At 40.8% G+C, this 23,834-nt stretch overlaps 1 protein-coding gene across 3 annotated transcripts in view; it reads right to left on the bottom strand.

Moving 5' to 3' along the window:
• Positions 1-7,765: 7,765 nt before the first annotated feature.
• SORCS1 (sortilin related VPS10 domain containing receptor 1) overlaps positions 7,766-23,834 on the bottom strand; it is a 596,232-nt gene continuing 580,163 nt past the window's right edge. The window contains exons 25-27 of one of the 3 annotated variants that reach the window (XM_030941406.1): positions 10,927-11,032; positions 10,648-10,808; positions 7,766-8,834 (exon numbers count right to left, since the gene is read on the bottom strand). In XM_030941406.1, the coding sequence (XP_030797266.1) occupies positions 8,770-8,834; positions 10,648-10,808; positions 10,927-11,032 (332 nt within the window). In that variant the 3' untranslated portion in view covers positions 7,766-8,769. Of the gene's footprint in view, positions 9,105-10,647; positions 10,809-10,926; positions 11,033-23,834 lie in introns of all 3 variants that reach the window. The other 2 variants (XM_030941405.1, XM_030941407.1) reach the window with 2 other exon arrangements.

Here is a 23,834-nt window from a genome sequence, read left to right as displayed (position 1 = left end):
GCTGGGTGTGGTGGCTCACACCTGTAATCCCAGCACTTTGGGAGGCTGAGGCGGGTGGATCACCTAAGGTCGGGAGTTCAAGACCAGCCTGACCAACATGGAGAAACCCCGTCTCTACTAAAAATACAAAATTAGCCAGGCATGGTAGTGCACGCCTGTAATCTCAGCTATTTGGGAGCTGAGGCAGGAGAATCACTTGAACCCGGGAGGCAGAGGTTGCAGTGAGCCGAGATTGCCCCATTGCACTCCAGCCTGGGCAACAAGAATGAAATTCCATCTCAAAAATAAATAAATAAAATAAAATAATGTATAAACATGTATGTACATATATTTACCTTACATTTATACTGTAAAATTGTATTAATTACATGCATGTATATATATGTCTGCATATATGTGTGTGTACATGTATATACATATATACACATGGATCACAGAGTTAAACAGTTTAAAAATTTTAAACATCTGAAATTTCATGAGTTAAACTGCAGGTGCCATAATTGCAAAAAATATTTCTATCTCAATATGAATTTAAATTGATAAACATAAGGTAAAAAATTGTCTTTAGATCTAGAGAAGTTGTTTTTAACTTATTAAAGGAATTTAAGTATATGCCGTCAACAATTATGAATTTTCCTATAACTTTTATATGTTATTTACAATAATTACATAGTTAACTTAATTAGCAAATATTAGAATATCTTAGAAAATATATAAACAAAGATGAAGGGAATTAAAACACCCATAGCTTTACCAGTTGGAAATAACTTGTGTTACTATTTTTCATCTTGTTCTGTCCTTATTTTCTGTACAAACTATGATACTATGTAAAGTCTTAAATTCTGCTTTCTCTTATCACATGAAAAATTTCTCAAGTCCTTATTCTTTAGAAAAGAGTTTTAACAAAATTATATTTTATTATATGCATATATATTGTTTGTTAACTAGTTTATACATAGTGCTTACTGAATCATTTTTCTGCATCTACAAGTTATTAGTATTTACAGAAACAGAAAGATGTTATGAAGATAAACATAAATGCATATATTGAAATATTTTACTTAGTGTTGTTTATAAAGTGTTTTACGATTATCTAGAGGCCTTGAGTCTATTTGTAAACATTTCAAATCTTCAGCTGTTTTACTTTTCTTCAAATACTTCATAAATGTCTTTTTCACACCATGTTTTTTGTTGGTTTGTTTTTGGAGACAGTCTTGCTCTGTTGCCCAGGCTGGAGGGCAGTGGTGCAATCTTGGCTCACTGCAACCACCAACCGCCAGGCTCAAGCGATTCTCATGCCTCAGCCTCCTGAATAGCTGGCATTACAGGTGCGCATCACCACACCCAGCTAATTTTTGTATTTTTATTAGAGAAGGGGTTTCCCCATGTTGTGCAGGCTGGTCTCAAACTCCTCGACTTCCCAAAGTTCTAGGATTACAGGTGTCAGTCACTGTGCCCGGCCAGCCATGTTTTTCTTTAACAAGGGGTTCTGACCACAACTTAACATTCCTTGGGCCAAAGCCTGTTTCTAAATATTTGTTGCTGGGGTAGGTGGAAATTGGATGATGTTCTAAGGTCTGTGTAAATGAATAGGGCTGCTGGTCCCTAAACCGAAAGGTCTTAGACTGAGATGACAGTTTTAATGAGGATTGGCACTATTTCCTTATCTTTTCCCTCTGCTGTCAAGTAGGGTTTCTTCCCTCCACCCATACTTTTAAACTATCACCTAAATTATAGTCAGTTCTGCTATCAAGCAGTTTTGAAAATATAAATTTGTTCTACTGTAATTGATATATTAAGGAATAATTTGAGGATAATTCAAATGTTGTGTTTGCTTATGCATGATTTTGTCAATGAGAAAAACTAGATGAATGCAGAAAACTGCACCCAGCTGAAACCAGCTGTGAAAAAGTACATAGAACACGCACACACACACACACCCCTCAAACATCTACCAGCCCCATCCACTTGCCTTGTGTATTACAGCTACATTATCTGTATTTGGTGTTGCAAATTTCTGTCAGATTTCAGGTAACTTCCCTTCTACCACTTCACAATAACTCACATGCTGTAAACATTCCAACGCCCACTCTTAGAAGCAAATTTCAAGTCTTTTTCAAGGTAAGCGTTTTGTGTATTTCTTAACTATTCAGTGTGTGTAAAACTATGCTACCATTTTTATTCGGTGTGTACCTTTTAAAAAATGTGTCCAGAGACACATTACACTGAGATATGACAAAGTTTTTGCGTGTTGTGCCCCAGCCTCATCTTTTTCCCTAAGCTTTATGGGCTTCATTATGCCATTTGGCATAGAGTGTTAATTTTGGAAACACATATGTTACATAATAGTACAACTGACTGTACAGATCATCTCCGGTAAAGACCCTGCTTAGGTGCAATGGAAAAGCTATTTTCCCTTAAACTCAAACATTTCTAATAGTTGTTTAGGTTCAAAATTGTTTGTTTTCTGGGCGCGGTTGTTCTAAGGTGGCTTTTGAACATATTGGGACAATGCATTTGTCTAAGTGGCTGTTTCCTTTTTAGCCTTCAGATCCTGAAGAGGTTTTCGTTCAGCATCCAGACATTTGTGTTTCCCAGGACCAACTCTCCCCATCTCCCGCCCCCACCCCAGTCACTCTGATTGCCCTGTCACCTATCATGTTTTATTTTTACATTGTGATAGATTGAAATTCTCCTGTATGTTTGACAGCATTGCATATGTTACATTAAATTATATTATTTGTTCATTGTTCCTACTCAGATATTACTTCATAAATGCAGACATGTCATCTGCCTTGTTCGCAGAAGATTCTCACTGCTTAAAACAGTGTCCACCACATGCTGATCAATACGTATCTCTATGCTGTAAAACACGGGTCCCTTTTCATGTGTTTAACATGAAAACTTTGTAACAGCCATTTGCTTGTATTTGTCCATCTGGAATTATTTTGGACTTCCCTACTATACAAGCCTCAGACTAACATGCATTTTCATAGTACTGTTAACTCCTTGGGGAATAGGTACTCAAATCCAGAAATCAAACTTAGACCTCTGTTTTTTATGCTAGTTTCTAGCCATTTCTTTTTCTTCTTTCTAAACTGCAATTATTTCACTTAATGTCTAAGAATAGCTCTGGGAATACAGCAGTTTGAGTGGTAACAGAGATGAGCAGGGATATGTTGATTCTTGACAAACACCAACGGAACATGTAATTAGAGGTGCTAGCTGGGTTAGAGGAATCGGACTGTGAAGCCACCTCAGAGATCATCGCTGAATAAAATGGACTTGCTCACAACACTAAGCTGAAAATCAAGGGCTGAATTCCAGCAAACATTTATCTAGTGCCCCCTAATGGCAATGCCCAGTTCTAAGTGCTGAAATAATAAAATGAAAAAAATAAAATAAAGATGCTTCTTTAAATGAGTGTAGAATTTAGTGAGAAAGGCATAAGTGCCACACATAAACATGCAGCCAAGTTCTAAATACATGATGTTTAAAGAAAAATATGTGAACATAGTCACAGAGAAAGGAGCACCTACTTTTTGTTATTATTATTTGAGACAGTCTCACTCTGTCGCCCAGGCTGGAGTGCAGTGGCGCAGTCCTGGCTCACTGCAACCTCTGCCTCTCGGGTTCAAGTGATTCTTGTGCCTCAGCTTCCAGAGTAGCTGGGATTACAGGCATGCACCACCACACCCAGCTAATATTTGTATTTTTAGTAGAGACAGGGTTTCACCATGTTGGCCAGTCTGGTCTCCAACTCCTAGCCTCATATGATCTGCCCGCCTCAGCCTCCTAAAGTGCTGGGATTACATATTATTTTTCAGACACAAGGTCCTGCTCTGCTGTCCAGGCTGGCGAACAGTGGCATGATCGTAACTCACTGCAGACTGGAACTCCTGGGCTCAAGCAATCTCCCCCAACCCCTCGCCTTGGCCTCCCAAAGCTCTGGGATTACAGGTGTGAGTTACAGTACCTGGTGCATTTGGGTTGGGGGAGATACATTGGTTATGATATGGGCTGGCCATGAAAGGGGTGCTGTGCCAGTCATCTGCCTGTGTTCTCTCAAATCCATTTCCCACTCCCTCCCAGTTCACTTTGTATTCCAGAAAACAACATTTCCCAGGCTCCACTGCCCACTGGCTTGTGGCTGGGTTTGTGCAGTTAAAAGGGTCGGCAACAGCTGAGAGGACCAGAGCAAGAGAAAAAGCAAGCTACTCCTCCCTACCCCTCTGCTTGGGCAGCATCACAGGACAGGCGGTAGTCACGTCTCCTCCATGGCTCCAGCTCCTGCCAGACAAGTCGTCCACGACTGCAGCTTCAACCTGGTGGTCCTGTCCAGGGCTCTGGTAATATCTGGCTCTCTCTAGCACAGGAAAGTGAGAGGCTCCCTATTGAGGCTGATCTTAGGGTTGCCTCACCTGTTCCTATTTGGTATTTTTGTTCTTCCATTAACCCAGCACACATTTTGTGTATTAACTCCCCTCTGTTTGACATGTATAGGGATGCTTGCTGATTGCCTGACACAGGTGATACACTGCTCCTGATAGGAAGGAGAAGCATGGGCTCTGGCCTGGAAAGGAATAAAGATTCAGGAGTTTAGTCTGTGGAAATTGAAAAGTTTAGGGCCACCTAAAGTAACAGGAAGTTTCACACATGCCGAGATTGAGCTAATGAGGCAACACCACTGTGTCTGGGCCTTCGGGAAGGCTAGGGAAGGTTTTATGCCTGTACAAATGTTTCAGCCAAATATCAGCACCAAATGATGTCCAGGGAGAAATGCCACTTACTTAGGTGAGCCACAGGGCTGAAAAGATGAATCCAGTCTATCACGTTATTTCCTGCTAACTTTAAATCAAATAGTTGGGAGTCTTGGGGAATGACTCACCCATAGTATTTGGAAAGGCAGAGCTGGAAGGGATCTTCTTCCAAATTATATGCATGAGAGCACTAAAGCTCTTATCTGTTAAAATGATTTGCTCAAGGTCACACAGCTGGCATAACCAGAGGCAAACTCCTCTTTCCTGATTCCAGGTCCACAGCTGTTTTTACTCATCTGCTGTTTTTTACCACTCCGCATGTTTCAGTTCATTCCATGCAGGTTTGGTCCTTTGGTAACCACAAGGTTATGAACAAATTCGAATGAGTTTGTTCCCCATCCATAATTTCTAATTCTGAACTAATAATAATGAGCATGTACTCATTCTAAAATAACCAGTTTGGACTAATTTTTAAATCAAAGTAATTTAATAAACAGACATTGTATAGTTAATTGAAATGCAGGTAGAATTCAGGTAGTACATACATTCTGCCTTGTTAGTGAAAAAAAAACAGCAAAAAACCTCAAGGCTGTGGTGTTTACTATTTCTTATGCAATTAGCCTCTATGAAATCCTATACATGCAACACTTCTATATTTAGAATGAACATCAAGGGTTTAGGATTAAAAAAAAAAATACCTGAGGCAAAGACTTTAGAGACATTATCTGTTTAATAAATATGATTGTAAAAGCAATAAACAAGAGCAATTATACATTACACTACATAGTATTTAACAAAAAATACATCAAAAAAGTCATTTTAAAATTAGAAGTAGTTCCAATACTATAAGAAAACTTTTTTTTTTTTTTTTAATTGGCTTCCTATAAAAATAAGTCGGCAAATGAGAGATTTCAATGCTCAGTTGGATTCCTGGAAAACACAGAACAGCTGCCAAGCACCCCATTGCTCTCAAAGTTGCTGTTTGGAACTTCTGAAAAAAAGCAAAGCAAACCTCTGCATTTTGGACAGTGAATCCAATTAAAAATAAGGCAAGGGAGAAAGTGTTGCGCGGGTGGTTCAGGGTAGAACATGCACAGTTTGCCTTCTGGGATTTTGGAAAACGTTGCAGTATCGGATTTTTAGCTTGCCCTGAATCTTACCTTCCACATACATTCCTCCCTACACATTCCTCTGACCTTAAGCCCACCAAACTCCTTGTGTGTTTGCACCTGCGATTAGTGAGTAGGTAGGCACTTAGGTCTCTCCCATTTGTAGGCTCTCATTACTGCCTTCTCTTTGTGAGTCAGCCGGAATGGCCTAGTACAATGGTTCTCAAACTTTAGGATGTATCACAATCACTGGGAGGGCTCGTTAAAATAGATGGCTGGGCCCACTATCACTTAGCAACAGAGAACACCACTATTCATTCCCTAGAGTTTCTAATTCAGTAGGTATGGAGTATGGATCCAGAATCTGGATCTCTAACAAGCCCAAGTGATGGTGATACTGCTGATTCAGGTACCACACTTTGAGAACAACTGGCCAAGGTCACAAGAACAATGAGGTCCTCCTCTCTGAGCAGCATCTTGCCTCACTAATCTCCTACAGATGGGAGGGAGCTTTGAGGAGAGGCACATGAGGATCCTGGAGATGCTAGATCTCTAGCTGGCCATCTTTGGTCACTTTCCAAAATGCCAGGCATCTCATGTCTACCTCTATTTTTAATTAGGATTTACAGCCCATTCTTCCCTATGTCTTTCCATTCATTTATTTCTTCAACAAATAATTTTCATACGACTACTCTAGGCAAGGCACTGTGCTAGAATAAGAATGTTATTCCTTTTTCATACTTTTCTAATTAAAATGAATTGAACTGCAACTCTGAGGACTCCCTGTGCTGGTCTGAGTGAGCCTCTTTTGGTTTTCCAACACTTTGTCTTCCAGATTAAATTTGGGAGGCTCCAACTGAAGAGGATCAATGAGGATGTTTCCTATGAGATAGGAAGCCTGGCAGGTTGGGGATCAATTGAGTTCTACAAATAGGTGGCTGCCTCAGGCCTAGCCCATTTCCCAGATTCATATGGGGTATCCTCAACCATAAACATCTCTGCCTGATAAACTTCTGACAGCAGTTTTGCTATTCTTTCTGTGCCTGAACTACATGAAGTCATGGACATCGGGACCTTTAGGACACCCTCATTATCACCAGGGCCTGTGTTATACCCTGTTGGCTTAGGGACATAGCAAAGAAGGAGGCTGAGCATACTAAGAGGTTTATCAGAACTTCTTTCTCCTATAGTTTATAGTGGTCTCTGCCCAGTCGATAATACTAAAGGGGCCTCTGCTGAACAGGCTTTTGTCTCCCTCTTTCTCTGGGCCTTCTTTCATGATTACCCTGGGGAAAACTGGGGTTTCTTCACGCTTTGCACCAATCTTTTTTGCCAATCAGCTAACTTTTCTCCTTTATACAGACATAAATCTTTCCTATGATACTCAGAGGTCAGAGAGCACACATGAAATCACTGGGATCATCCTAAATAATCAAACTCTCACCCTAATGTAAGATAAGACCCCCATGTATTCTCTCAGACTGTTTGACACTCTTAAACACAAAGTCCATTAACCTGTTTCTCCTTCTAGTTAAAATCAGTATTATTTCACAAACATTTCTATTCTATTGTGAGAGTGGAAATACCGGGTAACAGCAACCATCACAGGAGGAAAGTGCCCTGCAAAACTGTCACACATTCAAAACATTTCTCACAAGAAATCTTCTGGAATCAGATTGCATGAGATTTTTGTTAAGGTGTGAGAACACCACAATTCATCTCTATGCTTTCTTTTCCAAAGTACATGGCCAGGTTTGAATTGCTTTGCATATATCAACTCTTTCACATACAGTATATGTTTGCAGGTGGGAAAAGGCGGGGATATTTGAAAAAGGCAGGTTCTAGAGGAAAAGACAAAGATACATGAAACTGAACCCTGCTGTGCAGGATGCAGTAAGGTCCATGGGCACAGAAGCTGGCATGCTTGGGAATGTACAAAACTGACAAAGGGCTCAGAAACTTGCGAGTGGTGGAGGCAGGGGCGGCAGAGGCCAGGCCAGTATTTAGGAAACATCAGGGTTAATGTCCAGAATCTAGCAATATATTTGGGAAGAAAAATTAAGAACACTTGAAGGACAACTTACTTGGGGTTTAGAAGGAAGACATTCAAAGATATCAACAGATCATGGTCACACACAGATGACAAACAAATGTGAAGACAGGACAATGGGTAACTAATGGGATTCCATTTCCTACTGCAGTTGGGGCAGGAGTAGGGAAAGCTGCAAGGGGAGGCAATCATGGTGGAAAGAGGTGAACAGGAAACCAAGGTCCGTTTCTGACATGCTTTGCCTCCCTGCCTTCCTTATTCTACTGGCACAAAGGGATCTTCAACTCGTATCTTTGTTCCTGTGGCCACAGAGAGTGCAGAAAGCAGCCTCATGGCCACTGCTGACCAACAGAGCTACCAAAGCTAACTTAGAAGGGAAATGACAATATGGAAAGTGGAACAGAGAAACAGCTCAGGGTTTCAAACTCCTGTGCATGTCTTTGTGTCTTACGAAAGGAGCTGGGGTAGCTAATCTACCCATCAGCCTTTAATGCTAAAATAGCTGATAATCTGGAGCCAAGAATATTTCCAAAAATACATGCAGATTTCCTTGGCCTATATATGTTATGAATTTTCTACAAACACGACCGATCAGAAAAAAGAGAGAGGAGAAGAAGAAAGAGGGAGGGGGGAGTGTTTTCCATTAAAATAGAGCACCTGTACACTGCCCCTCCAGACATGTTCTCAGAGTATCATCCACATGCACAGGCTTAAAGCTAAAAACCCTTGTTGTCTGTGTCTGAAGAATTAAAAAGTCCCGATGCAGTGAGTGTTTGTTTGTTTGTTTGGATTTTGATTGTTTATATTTTATGTTTTGTTTTTGTTTTGTTTTTTTACTGGCGTCCTCCATTCAAACATTTACATAGGTAGGGATTTCTTTTGTGCTTTGATTCTCAGCAACTATGGAAATACTTCCTGGCAAAACAGGAAACAGAACAACAAAGGAAAGAAAAGAAACACAAAGTTAGTGGTCATGAAGGATGATGTACTTGACAAGAGCGAAATTCTTTCCTGATCAGCAGGTCGCCTGTAGCCTTTGGGGGTTTTCCTTAAATTGCATACTGTGCCCCAGCAGATCCCCGCTTTGGCGTTGAAGGCGGAGTGGCGTGTCTTGCTCTTTGCAATCGGAGAGATGAGTCACCAGGTTGAGTAGAAGGGGAGGGAGGGGAGGGTAAAGCTACTCTCCTAAGAGAAAACGTGTAACACTTACTCATTTAATGACACTGGAAAGGGAAAGGTGTCAGAGACTTTGCAATGTGCTGCGATATCTTCCTGGTGAAGGAGGAATTACTACTTTAATAAAGCAAGTAGAGGCTGTGCTTCATACCCTACGGAAATGCAGCTGAGAACCAAATGATCCCAAAACATGCACTTAGAAGCTTTAGGAATGAGTAGACAGGGTGAATGCCTCTCTGGACTTGAAGACAGAAAAGGTTTTTTTTCTTTTTAACCCCAAGCAATTACACATTTATTACCCTGTCTCCTGAAATAAAAGAAAGTGCACTGTGAAAATTGGACACCAGATGTGACTGCAGTTATCATTATCTATGATAGGAACCAGTCACTGCATTTAAATTTCCCCTTAACACAGCCACAGACCTTTCCCATATTCATTTAAAGAGGGTTATGTTTCCATTTACATTCTCATTGTTTTCCAAGTAAGATTAAAAATTGTATGTAAAGGCCTTCTAGGTGGTTTGGCATTATCACATTAGAGTGGAGCATGAATGGTTATATAATAATTTATTCACTGTTGCCAGCAACGCAGGATCTAAATGTAAACATATAAGGGTTCAACTCCTAACGCCAACAGACAGGAGGAACCAAAGAGAGAAATGGATCAGCAATAGTGGCTTCATGGGTTTGCCTAGCTTCCTGGAAAATTTCTTCTGCAATAAATTGCAGAATTTAGCAAGTGAACGTCAGATTCTCTATACCTCGTTGTTGGATTCCCGTGCCTACTTCACGGGCAGAGAGAGCACTACTGAAATTTGACCAAGTCCATTTTACAACTTCTGGCAAGGGACAGTCAAAAAAGAGGAAGAAATTTGCTAATCTGCTCTGTAATAGTCTCACCCACCAGTGGTCTCTCTCAGGATTGCTCCACTCCCTGGATGTCTGCAAACTTTATGCCTCTTGTCCTCAATCTTAGGTTCCAAATCTCCTGAGGGAAAGTTCCTAGACTACCAATAGATGTAAAAAAAAAAAAAAAAAAAAAAAATTCCCCGGATGATCAGGCTGGCCACTCTCATTATGTCACTCCTCTACTGGTGTTCCGGAGCAGTGTGCCCTCCTTAGGGCTGTATCCAGTTGAGGCTACCACGTTTCAATCTAGTCAATACATACTGTGTCCTGCAAACCCTGCCCTGCCCTCTGGTCCACCAGCCCGAGCCTCTGAGGCCTCTCCTTCTTATATACTATTAAAGCAAATGCTTTGCTATTTGCCCACAAACATATAACATTTTAACATTTTAAGCCCAATATTTTAGGGAGGGTTTTGCAAAAGGAGGAATAAACTAATGAGAGAAAAAAACTAGATAGAAGCAAGAGGTTTGTTTGTTTTTCCCCCATCCCAATGACAGGAAGCAGGGAAAAAGCCATCTTAGCTGTTTCTCTCAGGGCTGTTAGAGCAGAAGAAAGTGGTTATGTCAAGCCAGAAAGGGGTTAGAGAGAGAGTCAGCCATTGCCTACTCAGCTGAACAGCTGGTGGCTACTGGGAATCATTTACCTATGAGCTGGGATTCCACCTTCTCATCTATAAGCTGGCCAGGCCTCCTTAGTTCAGTCTGAGGGACATTGGGCCTGCTTTCAGAGTGACTGACTGGACTGATCATCTCTTGTTCTTTCTCATTCTGCATCTGGGCATAAACATTAATCCCCGGGATCTTCCTAAAATATTAATAGAAACCATCACTGCTGTGCACATCACTGTAACACATGCTTCTGAACCTGTCAGGGAGAAGCAAGAGGTCAGGGGTAGAGGGGACGTGGATGGAGAGACACGCACCTTTTAAACTTGTAGATGACGAACACTGCCAGCCCCACAAACACCACTGAGAGCAGCATCAGCATGGCAGATCCACTGTGGGTTGGAGTGAGGTCCACCAGGGGGGCTGGGGAGGGGAAACAGAGCAGAGAAAAATGAGCAGAGAACTGGGCAGGTGAGACTCTATGAGAGGTTCAAATGGTTCACACACAAGCATGGTAAGTCCCGGAAAACCATGTGGGGTATACACACAAGAAGCACGTCACATGACTGACATGGGATGCATCTAAGCCCACCCCTACTCCCACCCCAAATGTTCCTGCTCTGCAGCAGAGCAATGAAAAGTACAGACCCCAGGGCCAGGCTGTCTGGATTCAAGTCCCACTCTAAGTAGCTATGTGGTCTCGGGCAAGTTGCTTCACCTTAATGTACCTTATGTGGTAAAATAAAAACAATGGTATATACTTCATTGGGTTCTTATGAGGATTAAGTGAGCTAGTGTACGTCAAGCATTGAGAAAAGTGCCAAGCACATAGTAAGTCATGTAATTACTAGATTTCATTTCTACTGCTGCTAGTATTATTACCAATCAATATTTATAATAATATAATAATTGTATTTTATTATACTCTGAGTGTAAACTTTTTCCACAAAGCAAAACAGATTGCCAATAAAACCACCTGCAGGAATATATTTGTGAATTCAACCACCCCCTCACCCCTACTCCAGTAGTTGTCATGTGAGAAAAATAATTGGAAAGTTGTCATACATGAGAGAAAGAAAAGCAAAGTGAAGGAGCGTGCTTGTATTTCTGTACACAGGAAACTGATGGCCAAGTGAATATTTCACAAGGCCAGCCGCTGACATGCTGAAGGAGGGATATGCCACCTGGCTGTCTCAACAATTTCCCAAAAGCTCTGACAGCCCTCACCAAGATGCTCCAGCCTTTCAAATACAGTGAGTTTTTCTCTCAGACAAAACAGAAGCCTCTGCCTCCATAAACAGTCTCCCTCCCTGAGTTTCACCTTAAAGCGCAGTCTGGAAAGCACTTCTCTCCACCTCTACACCTTCTGCCATCTCACAGTCAAACCTGTTGTACCTGTAGACTTTGCAATTAATTTCTACCCTCTTAAAAGCTGACATTTTGCAAATGTAGCGTAGCTCACGCATAAAAGACAAGCCGCGTGTATTCCAGGGAAGCCTTGGTGCTGACCTTTACCTTCCATCAACTTAAGCAAACCGACACCCAGAAATACAGGTGACCTTTAATCGCCATTTTCTGTGGTTTTCTCTGGTGTGAGCTGAGAGGGCAACGTTCTAGTCACCCAGGTAAAAAAGTTCAAGAATAAGTGACTATAACACTGATGGTTTCAGACAAGATTCTCAGTTGCTTCTGCTCTATTTTTTTCAGGATTACATCTTAGCTACTCTGTATTGATACTGGAAAGCATATTGCATCTAATCACATAGTTTTGGTGAAAAATGAAAATAGTCATTTCAGGAGAGTTGGCTTTCAGGAGGTACTGAATATAAGGAACCCCCCACTATTTTCTCTCCCCTGTAAGTTAAGCATCACCTCAGTTTTGAAATGGGAGTATGTGAGTTTGTGTGTAAAAGATGAGGTGGGGGGGTCCCACTGACGTGAAACATCCAAGGCAAATTTTCTTTCGGTTCAAAATTAGAAAAGAAAGCTCTCAGTACCATCGGGAGAGAGGTCCAGAAATTCTTCAGAACTCACCCTGCAACTGGTAGGATGTCATCAGGGAAAGAGAATACCTTCCATTTGTCATAGACATTATCACAATTGATTTTCACAAATGGAAGGCAGTGATTATGATCCCTTTAAACAGATAGCAATGAAGTTCTCATTGGTTAGCATTGTTTTAAAAGGACTTAGAACTTACTAGTAAATGGAAGAACTAAGACTTGAACTCGAATCATCATATTCTCACGTACGTGCGCACGCGCGCACACACGCACACAAATGAACCTTTTCCCTTCTCTTTCCTTCCTCCTATCTCTCCCCATCCCCAGGTTAAGTCTTTCAATTCTAAATCATTTACACTTAAATCATCATTCTTCAACAAGCAGCATTAACACTGTTAAGTAATTAGCATATTATTAGCATACAGAAAATGAACTTCCATATCCCAGTTCTAAAATGTGTATTATCCTTTCGCCCTCCCCATCTCTGCATCAGTCAGTCACTTCTCAGAGGCAGGAAGCAGGAAGCAGGAAGCAGCCAGCAGCAGTGGCCAGAGACTGACTACCACTGCCCTCTGTGGTCCGTGGGTGGCTTCTGCTTGCTGATCTGTGCCTGAATATAAACGGACCTATTATTGCTCCACACAACAGCAGCTGCATTTCTTAGTTTGCCCAACACTTCGGTGCATTTGTGTATGTTTTGCTGAGGAATGGAAACTTGTGATAAATGGGCTTTAGCTTGTTGTGTGGAATTAGCATACATTAATCCCTTTCCAGTTGCAGCTTAAACAAGGTAGACGTGTAGGAAAAGTGCTGAGCAGTTTTTTGCCATTATTCATGCACAAAGTAAAACATGGATACAAGCAGTTCTCCGAGTGACTCAACATTTCTAAGCCTGCGTACTTGCACGTATCATTTCTAAAATCCTTTGAGGAGTTTGGAAATGCATTGAATTTTTATATTTTATTCATGAGGACCTAGGATGATAATAACGGGAACACTTACAATAATAACAACAATTTTCTTGTGAAAAGTGATTGCCATGTAGTAAGTGCTAAATAAGTGGTTATAGTTGTATGTATGAGAACAAATTCAAAATTCCACCTTTGGGGTTCAGAAATGATATGATCCCTTTTCAGAATCAGAACTGGCTCCGTCACTTATAGACTAAGTGACTTAAATTAAATCTCAGTTTTCTCATCTGCAAAATGGAGATGAAACTAGTGTTTGGTCTAGAAAGTTGTGAGATTAAAATGAGATGGAATTTATAAAGCACTGTCATAGTATTTGGGACAGACTACAGTATGCCCAATATTTCTAACCTTGTCATTTCAATGCTATCGTATTTCTGAAAGTGTATTCTTCTACAGAAAAAAAAATCCTGAAAACTGATGACAGTTCCATGGTGAGATAATTTGGGGCAATGATACATACAGCATTCCTCATGTGGAGATTCACAATGTACGTCAGTATCTTAAAGGGTCACAGCAGCCCTTGCAGAAAAGAACACATTTAACTTTACCAGAGTCTTTCATAAACTCATTTGACCACAGACCCTTTGCAGAACTAGGTTCCATGTAACACTCTAGGAAATGCCTCTCCCCAGGCACTGCTTTCCCTGTTGCTGCAGTTTTTTCGTTTTGTTTGGTTTTTAGATGAAATCTTGCTTTGTCACCCAGACTGGAGTGCAGTGGCACGATCTCGATTCACTGTAACCTTCTCCTGTGTTCAATCAATTCTCCTGCCTCAGCCTCTCGAGTAGCTGAGATTACAGGCACCCGCCACCACGCATGGCTAATATATATATATTTTTTGTACTTTTAGTAGAGTTGGGGTTTCACCATGTTGGCCAGACTGGTCTCGAACCCTAACCTTGAGCGATCCACCCGCTTTGGTCTCCCAAAGTGCTGGGATTACAGGTGTGAGCCATCACACCCTGCCCGCCTTGCTGCAGTTTTGCCCTTTGCTTGGTTTATCTCCAAGTTTTAAGGTCAATAACATGGTAGCATCACCCAGTGAAGCCATGCAGAATAATCTTATTGTTGTCCAGTGTTCACTTTCATTCTATCAAAAGGACTTTCCTGGAGAACTGCTACTTGCACTATGACCCCGAAACTTTCAACTCTAATTCTAATCCAAGAGTTAGTGTTGTCAGGATGTTGCAGAAGTAATTTACCATACCTTGATTTTCTTTTTTCCTCTCCTGACCCCAAAGTAGATCAATTCAAGCTTGAGTTACATGCCTTGAATATCACGAAATCCATGTGATCTGAAATATTTTTTCAGAATTACAGTGATATGGGAATAGCACAGAGAAAGTTTATGCAGAATGCAGAATGGGCAGAAAGGCTTCTATTTACAGAGAACTCTTGGTTGTCCAATGGGCCTTTCTTCCATTTAGAAACAAATCCAATCATGAGAGTCTTAAAGTTTGCTACATTACTGATATAAAGCCACAAGACTGCAGACCAGACTAGGTGGGAATTTCCAGGGAAGTCTCTTGTTAAAGTAGCCAATTGGGAGGCCATTAGACTGAGGCAGCTCTAGAGTCCTGGGTTCCTATGTAAGCAAACCAAAATCTAAGTAAAGAGTAAACAGTCATATTCTAGGAAAACAAAACTTAAACTTAATCAATTAGAAACCACTAACTAAAATGTAATAAGGGACTTTCTACTAGAATGATCCAAAGAAGGCTATTGTTCTGTTTTAACCAATCAAATATTTTCTTTGCCTAGATTTCACCTTCACCCCATAAAAGCCTCATGCCTTTTAGGGAGCCTTAAATCAACTGTGGTCTGGTGCTAACTGATTAATGAATCATTATTTGCTCAAATAAACTCTTTAACATTTTAATGTGTCTCAGTTTATCCTTTAGTAGCTCTAATGACGAGTGAAGCATTGTTTCTGAATTTAAACTGAGGGTGAGTCTTCAGTAATATCCAGTGACAGGGAGTTGAGGTCACTTAGCCAAGTAATGACAAACATCAGCAACTCCAAGAGCAAGCATCATCGTAATAGACAAGAAGAGAAGAACGACTTTTGGTTTTCTAGGGTTGGAAGGTGATGATTCCTGGCTATTATGTGAAATATTCCTCAAAGCATAGTTTACGGACTACCTGAATCAGAATTACTTGGAGCACTTGTGAGAATATTGCTTCCTAGGCTTCACTTGAAAAAAATATGTAGAGCCCCCAAAAAATTCGCCGGGCGTGGGGGCAGGCACCTGTAGTCCCAGCTACTCAGGAGGCTGAGGCAGGAGAATAGCATGAACCCGGGAGGCAGAGCTTGCAGTGAGCCGAGATTGTGCCACTGCACTCGAGCCTGGGGGACACAGCGAGAATCTGTCTCAAAAAAAAAGAAAAAAAAATGTATAGTCTTTGAGAGTAGGTCTCCAAAATCCATATATGTGACAAGGTACACGGGTACTTATTATCTATAACAGTTTGAGAATACTGCATAGCAGGCCCCAGCTATTCTCACGTATAAACCTTCCAGTCCTGTCTTTAGGGCATGCCTGACTTTTATGTTCTCTGGATCACTAAAACAAAGCAAAAATACCGCTCCCCCCCCCCCGCCCACACACACACACACACAAATGTGCCCCTTTGCTGTTGATAGCTCAATCTGGTGATGACTCTAGAAGAAAGTTTTTTAAACTACCTAAAAGCATCTCAAATCTCCCCTAAGTGAGCAGTCAGCCTCATGTAGATATGGATTACATTGCTGGCTCAATCCTCTACCTTTCTCTGTGTCTAAGCCTTGTGCAATGAGTTTGAAACTTGTCTTACCAAGAGGTAAAATCTGTTTCTTCATGCCTTGAATCTGAGCTATCATTATAATCTGCATGTGGCAATGGAATGCAATGGAAGCAATGGTGTGCCTCTGCTTTTTCTCTTGGAATTCTACCACTGCCATGTGTGAGCAAGCCTAGAACAGTCAAACGATGAAAGGCCATGTAGAAGCCAGGTTAATTATTCTAACCAAGGCATGCTAGAGCAGCCTGCAGGCAGCTAACCCATAACATGTGAGACAGACCAGCCAAGATCAGCAGAGCTCCCTAACCAACAACCCATAGCTGATTGCAGACAGACAAGTGAACATAGATAAGACTAGATGCATAAGCAATAACAAATGCTTACTATTAAGCCACTGAACTAGGTGGTTTGTTACATAGCAATAGCTTATTTACTTTCCTCAAAAGTCTCTTTCAACTGGTTAAACATTCAATTGCCAATTACTACCTTTGAGCTCCACATTAGTCAATTTTTGGTATAGACTTCTATCCCCACTCTCAGGGTGGCAGAGTAAAAGTAAGAAGACCATACGTATTATTTTCGAAGATAAGACACTTTAAGAATGAAAGAGGGTGCTATTAAAGCTTACGCTGATACAGCATAGATAACCCAGGACAGTCCTGATCACTCTAGGTATAAGAAACTTGGTGTCTAAAGGGTAGCTTGTCCTATGTTCTGGCATCTTCTCTGTATTTTACATGTGTTATCCTTCCCCTTTCTTTCTTTTTTTTTTTTTTTTTTTTTTTTTTACTGATTTCTCTTGACTATCTGCCTTGCCTTCCCCTGGGAAACCATTTATGATGCATGTTTGTGCCTGTTTCTGTTCATCTGACTGTTCCTTGCTGACCATTCTCTCTGACCAAGAGTTTCCATACATATCCTCTAGACTGGCTAACTCAGTCTGGTTACCCTATGGTAATTTCAGCCCCTTTTATGGTCCCCCATAATCTCAGAAAAAAAAGAAATGGTGAAGAAATAATTTATTAGAAGCTAGACTAGGCATGGTGGCTCATGCCTGCAATCTCAATGCTTTGGGAGGCTGAAGTGGGTGAATCTCCTGAGGCCAAGAGTTTGAGATCAGCCTGATCAACATAGCAACATCCTGTCTCTACAGAAAATAAAAATATTAATTGGGTGTGGTGGTGCATGCCTGTAGTCCTAGCTACTCGAGAGGCTAAGGCAGGCAGATCTCTTGAGCCTAGGAGTTTAAGGCTGTAGTGAGCTATGATGTGCCATTGCCCTCCAGACTGGATCACAGAACTAGATCCTGTGTCTAAAACAAGCCAACGAGTAGCCTCATTGCTGCACCCTGGTAGGTAGATGAAAAATATCACATTTAATCATATCGTGGGGAGGGATATATTTAGATATATACCTACATGATAAATCCATTGTTTGTAACACCTTAATGATTAAATAACTATGAAAAGTCACTGGGTCTATGTATCTGTGAAACTACTCAATTACTTGAAGATAAAAAAAGTATTTATTTTGGGGGAAAAATAAAAGGAAGAAAACATATTGGTACCACGGCTTTACTTAAAGAAGACTTGTAAATGATTACTATGTAGATAATACGGTGACCAGAAATTAAAGAGACAGATAAACTTCTTGGCCGTGGAAGAATTTCACCAGTACTAATTTCATCCCTAAGTGGAAAATGTTATTGCAACAATTTACTTCACTTTACAGTTCAGAGTTTCACAACTCCTATTTGGCATCTGAATCCATAATGTTGTAGCTTAGATTATACTGCAGGTTTCTAAAACTTCTTGACAAATGGTAATTCTCCCTTCAAGTGGAAAGTCTTTTTCTCAATGTTAAACTGTAGTGCAGAATTCATGATGTATCACGACCTAGGTTGAAATTTGAAGTTTCTTATTCCCTCCCAAATTTACTCATAACACATCCAGTGGTAGCAACCGAAGCCTGGAAATATTAATTCTCTAATATCTCTGTGATAACATCTTTTTATTACACCTGCAAAAGAAATTAAACCAGTCAGCAGCAGCCATAGAGGCCAAGATAACACAAGATAACAGTTTTATTAAAAACCCCACACATACCCTTGACAAAGGACAGTTTTCCTAAACTGAGCAGCTTAAATAAGGCAACTGATAGACAGACAGGAGGGGGCAGAAGCAATATTCCTGTGTATTTTTTTTTTTTTGTCATGTTTTTTATTTAACTTGAGGTTTGGGGCTCTTCCTTTGATAAATATTAACCCTTTACCATTTTTATCACGTGTCTCCAGAACTCCAGATGAATAGTGACCAAACTGGAAAGCCCAGGATAGGGCAACCTCTGAATTCTGAAATATGTACAGAAATATAGTGAAATGTAGCTGTATCATTTTATGCTCACACTGGTCCATGCACAGCATCTAGATAATATTATTTGTTTAACCCTCATAAAACTCATGGCTGTTCAATTACATCTGCCATTAAGATTCCAGTTCACACTTTAATCATGTTTCAAACGCTTCATGGCCACAGCTCTTGGCTGGCCTTTGTCATTCATCTAGATTATGGATTTAATATGCCCCAGATTCAGGGGTATGTTTCATTTTCTCCCCCTTACTCACTGTCATTTGCCCATTCTGCCAATTAGGTTAGCTCCAAATATTCCAAGAAATTAGATTTTAATGTTTATTACTAATTTCCTCCTGTACTTAATATCACAGGCTCTTCTTGTTTAATTCATGCTTCTGTTTTAGTGGATGCCTTGAGCTGTAAATCAGATTTATTACTGGAGACAGCCATTCGCCTTTCCTTGTTATGCAGATGGATTTCTGTCTGTGAAAGGCTGGTGAACAGTGGTTGTTGAGACTGGTGATGAGGCCACCATCATAAGCATCATTAGGGGGAGCTTGCTAAAAATGAAGATTCCTGGCTCCTTGGGATTCTTCACTCTGTGTGGTGAGGCTTGGAAAATCTCTATTTTTATAAAACGTCCTAAGTTAACTGCAATGTAAAGTCACGTTTGAGAACAACTGCTGTTTATAGCAGATATCTCCCATCCTGAGTTGGAAAGAGTTTTCTAACTATGGGGTGGGGTTTCATGTATCAAATGCTTTGAGGGAACTAGTCAGCTCCCTGACTCTGTACTTTGAGCAGAAGTCCCACCACCCAAATTGCAGTTCATTTGCCCAGTACATAACTCTTACGAAGTGCAAATAATCCCTAAAGGGTTGTTATTTGCTATTTAGGAGGTATCCATCCAGTTAGGCTTTTGCCTTCCCAAATAAAAGGTCAGTGTTGCCCCTTGCTTATCCTCTTTTTACTTTCTGTTCTCATGGAAAACCTTACCTATTCTGCCTTAGCAGAGTCAACAGGTTTTCAGGTCATTTCCCACTCCCTCCTTCTCCCCACCAAATAAAAGGACTAAATTGACTCATGACCCAGGGTTCTCATGAGAACAAAGATACAGGGTTTGATAGAGCTTGAAATATTTCAACTAGCAGTTAAGGCTTTAACGTATCACCTGTCAGCAGATTTCCCTCACCTGATTATCTGCTATGACATGGTAAACTAAAGTTCACAGTTGAATGTATATTCTGGTCCTGGTCTTCTCACCTGAGTTTCCACTCCCCATTTCCAGCTTCCTGCTGGGGTTTTTCACTTATATGTTTGAGGACATCCAACCTAACATGAACCACCAGATTTATCTTCTTTGACAACAAAAAAAAAAAAAAAAAGAAAAAAGCTCCTCCTCCCAGGTCTCTATCTCGACTAAATAAAATTACTATATCTTGCAACTTGAGTTGTAAACTTCTGTGTGTAAATACTTTGTTAAAAAGAGAAATGATAATGGAGTTTTACCCAAAACCATTATTAAAGAAAAAAAAAAAAAAAAACACCAAAATCCTTCTAGCAGCCTTTTTTTTTTTATTTTCCAAATTCATTATACCTTATCATCTCAAATTTGCATTAATAAAATTTCTTTTTTTTTCTTTTTTTGTTTGAGATGGAGTCTCCCTCTGTCACCCAGGCTGGAGTGCAGTGGCACGATCTCCGCTCACTGCAAGCTCCGCCTCCTGGGTTCATGCCATTCTCCTGCCTCAGCCTCCTGAGTAGCTGGGACTACAGGCACCATCCACCACGCCTGGCTAATTTTTTTTGTATTTTTAGTAGATACGGGTTTTCACTGTGATCGCCAGGATGGTCCCGAATTCCTGACCTCGTGATCCACCCACCTCGGCCTCCCAAAGTGCTGGGATTACAGGCATGAGCCACCACACCCAGCATAAAATTTCTTCATTAGCGCACAATGGATGATGGAAAACAAAGTTTATCATATACCAGCATATTATTTTTCCTGAATTGTATCCCTCTCCCTCTGCTCATAATTTTACCCTCAGTAAATATACTAATTATGAATATTTGAGGGTACATATCTAGAAGCCCCAATCCATGTCAGACAACACATAATTTTATACATAAACCATATAATCCCACCTTTTTGTGCCTTTGTGCAACCTGGCCTCTCAACCTGCAATGCTTATTGGCTCTCTTTTTGGTGAATTCCTAATCAACCTTAAAGACTCGACTTTATTGAATCTTCTGCATAGAATATCTTTTCATTCTCCTCATGTAGAATTTAGTAAAGTCTCATGCAACTAGTATTTGTGCCTCAGGTCTAGCTAGCTCGGTGTGAGTGAGGGCCCTCACTCATCTCATGTCCCCTGATAAACTATAGGTTTAAAGGAATAATTGCAAAGTAAGGCATAGAGTCATGTGAAGAGTAAGACGATAAATCTGAAATGGATCATGCCCTTGAGTAAATTTCAAGTTACTAGAGGCAATAAGAAAACTATTGGCGTTTTAGGGATATTTTGTTAACAGCTCAGGTTTGTTTTTCCACAAGTAACTATATGGATCAAATGGTTTGCGATAGATTCAGAGCCTTCCAGATTCTTGCTAGAAAAACTCTCTCTAAAATGTCATCATAGCTGTTTTATGTTTTTGTTTCTGTTTTGAGATGGAGCCTCAATCTGTTGCCCAGGCTAGAGTGCTGTGGCACGATCTCAGCTCACTGTGACCTCTGCCTCCTGGGTTGAAGTGATTCTTGTGCCTAAGCCTCCCGAGTAGCTGGGACTACAGCTGCATGCCACCATGCCTGGCGAATTTTTGTAATTTTGACATAGATGGGATTTCACCATGTTGGTCAGGCTGGTCTCGAACTCCTGACCTCAGGTGATCCACCCACCTCATGCTCCCAAAGTGCTGGTATTACAGGCATGAGCCAGTGTACCCAGCCCATTATTGTTTTTAAGACATATGATACATAAGGCCAGGGCAAATGCATACATGAGAGATGGAGAGGACAAAGGAGGCATCACAAAAGATGTGAAGAAGGTTTAGTTGGTTTGTTAAGGTGAAGAGGGTGTAGTCCAAGGTGTGTGACCACGAGCTATGCCATGAAGTGAAGCTGCTCTGATACTGAAACCTTGTCTTCCAACAGCCACAGCCATAAGATAAGGACCAGTGATTCAGTCTCTTCTGGTAACAGTCTCCTGCCAGTCCTTCTCCCATTCTCTCTCAGATCTCTCATTCTGGGACACAGAACCCCAGGAAGGATAGGCCCAATTTTCTTTCAACTGCCTACTCCCCCCAGTGTGTATATAAACAGTTATAATGTGTATTTAAAGAACACCTGCCAGGGCCGGGCGCAGTGGCTAGCCTGTAATCCTAGCACTTTGGGAGGCTGAGGTGCGTGAATCACAAGGTCAGGAGATTGAGACCATGGTAAAACCCAGTCTCTACTGAAAATACATAACATTAGTTGGGCATGGTGGCAGACGCCTATAGTCCCAGCTACTCGGGAGGCTGAGGCAGGAGAATGGCGTGAACCCAGAAGGTGGAGTTTGCAGTGAGCTGAGATCACACCACTGCACTCCAGCCTGGGCGACAGAGTGAGACTCTGTCTCAAAAACAAAAACAAAAAAAACAGAGATTCCCTAGATGCTTATTGTATAAATGAATGCAAATCTCCACTCACCAGTTATTTGAAAAGAAGTAGCGTGTCATGGAGACAGGTTCACAAATGAATAAACTGAATAAACTGGATCTGAAGGTTAACTGCAGGAATGGGATTTTAAATATATCTCTGCAAGCTATAAATTATGCATATAATTATTTATAAAAACAATATTTGTTAAGCACCTGATATGTGTAAGTTATTTGCTAGGTATAATGATGAAGATGATATAAAAATATATGAAGAAGATTAGATAAAGATATGATCACAAGAAATTAAATAGGAGTGATTCAAAAGGTGATGGTCATGATCATTATCAGCGTCAGACAGATGGAGATCTAAAAATCCATGTGATTTCAGACAAGAGGAAGATGTTGTCCAGGCAAATGTCTCTGGAAAGATGTCATGCAAATGTTGGCACTGAGCTGAGCCTTAAAGTACAGGTAGACAAGGGGAAATAGGTGAAGAAGTGGGGAGAAATAGTCCAATCCGGAACATCATGAATAGAGGTACACTTTGGTCAAGACAGCAGTCCTTCCAGTCTAACACTAGCTTGATTGCTTTCTATTCCCTTTTCCAACTCTTTGTATTGTTTTTGCAACATCATAGCCTTTGTTTGCTAAACATGGATGCCAGCTGCCATCAGGTACTAAAAGTCAAAGGGAGCCACTCAGGCCATAACCCTCCCTCAACCTTCTGGATAACATGCTCTTCGTTCTCCCTTATTCTCATACAGTGTTAAATCTCTCCTTTCTGCAAAGAGAATTTCAGAAACATACCTGTCAGGAGTGGTTAGACCCTGAAGAAAAACTGCTTGAAAACCAAGAAGCATAGGAATGGCTAGGAACGAAATGAGAACTACATTCAAAATTTAGCTCAGCTTAGATGCCACAGTGAATGAATTCCCAAATGGAACGTGTTGGTGGGTGGGGGGCAAACACAATCCAGTCTCTAATGACATTCAGGTATCTGCAAATGCTTTCCTTGTGTTCCCATAAAAGCAAATAGGGAACGGAATTTGAAAACCAAAATAAGGGTAGTAAATTCTTGAAAAGAGACAGTTCTTTTTCCTTGGAGACAAACCAAATTATGCATTTGCTTCTCTCACCAACAACATACTCTGGCTCAAACATTTTTAAAAGAAGGCTGCTGAACATCTGCTGAGCAATTAATGGGATGCAGCAGCATGTTGTAATGGTCCCTGGGAAGGTATTAGCAATCCTGCTTATGAGACATGAAATGTTGCTAACAATGGTTCTTCCTTTTTTTTTTTTCTTTTGAATTTTTATTTTCCCCTGCCTACAGGGGGGATGAGAGAAAGAGAAATAGAGTTGAGGTGGAAGTTCTGCATCTAATACTCCTCCCCACTGTTTCTCTCTTGTTTTTTTTTTTTTCAGGCTTCCTTCTCCTTCTCTTCCTAGCCACCCAAATATTAATGTGTTAATTTCAACC

The sequence above is a fragment of the Rhinopithecus roxellana genome, chromosome 11 (genome assembly GCF_007565055.1).
Source record: "Rhinopithecus roxellana isolate Shanxi Qingling chromosome 11, ASM756505v1, whole genome shotgun sequence".
Classification (NCBI taxonomy): domain Eukaryota; kingdom Metazoa; phylum Chordata; class Mammalia; order Primates; family Cercopithecidae; genus Rhinopithecus; species Rhinopithecus roxellana.
This window is presented reverse-complemented; position numbering and strand designations above follow the sequence as displayed.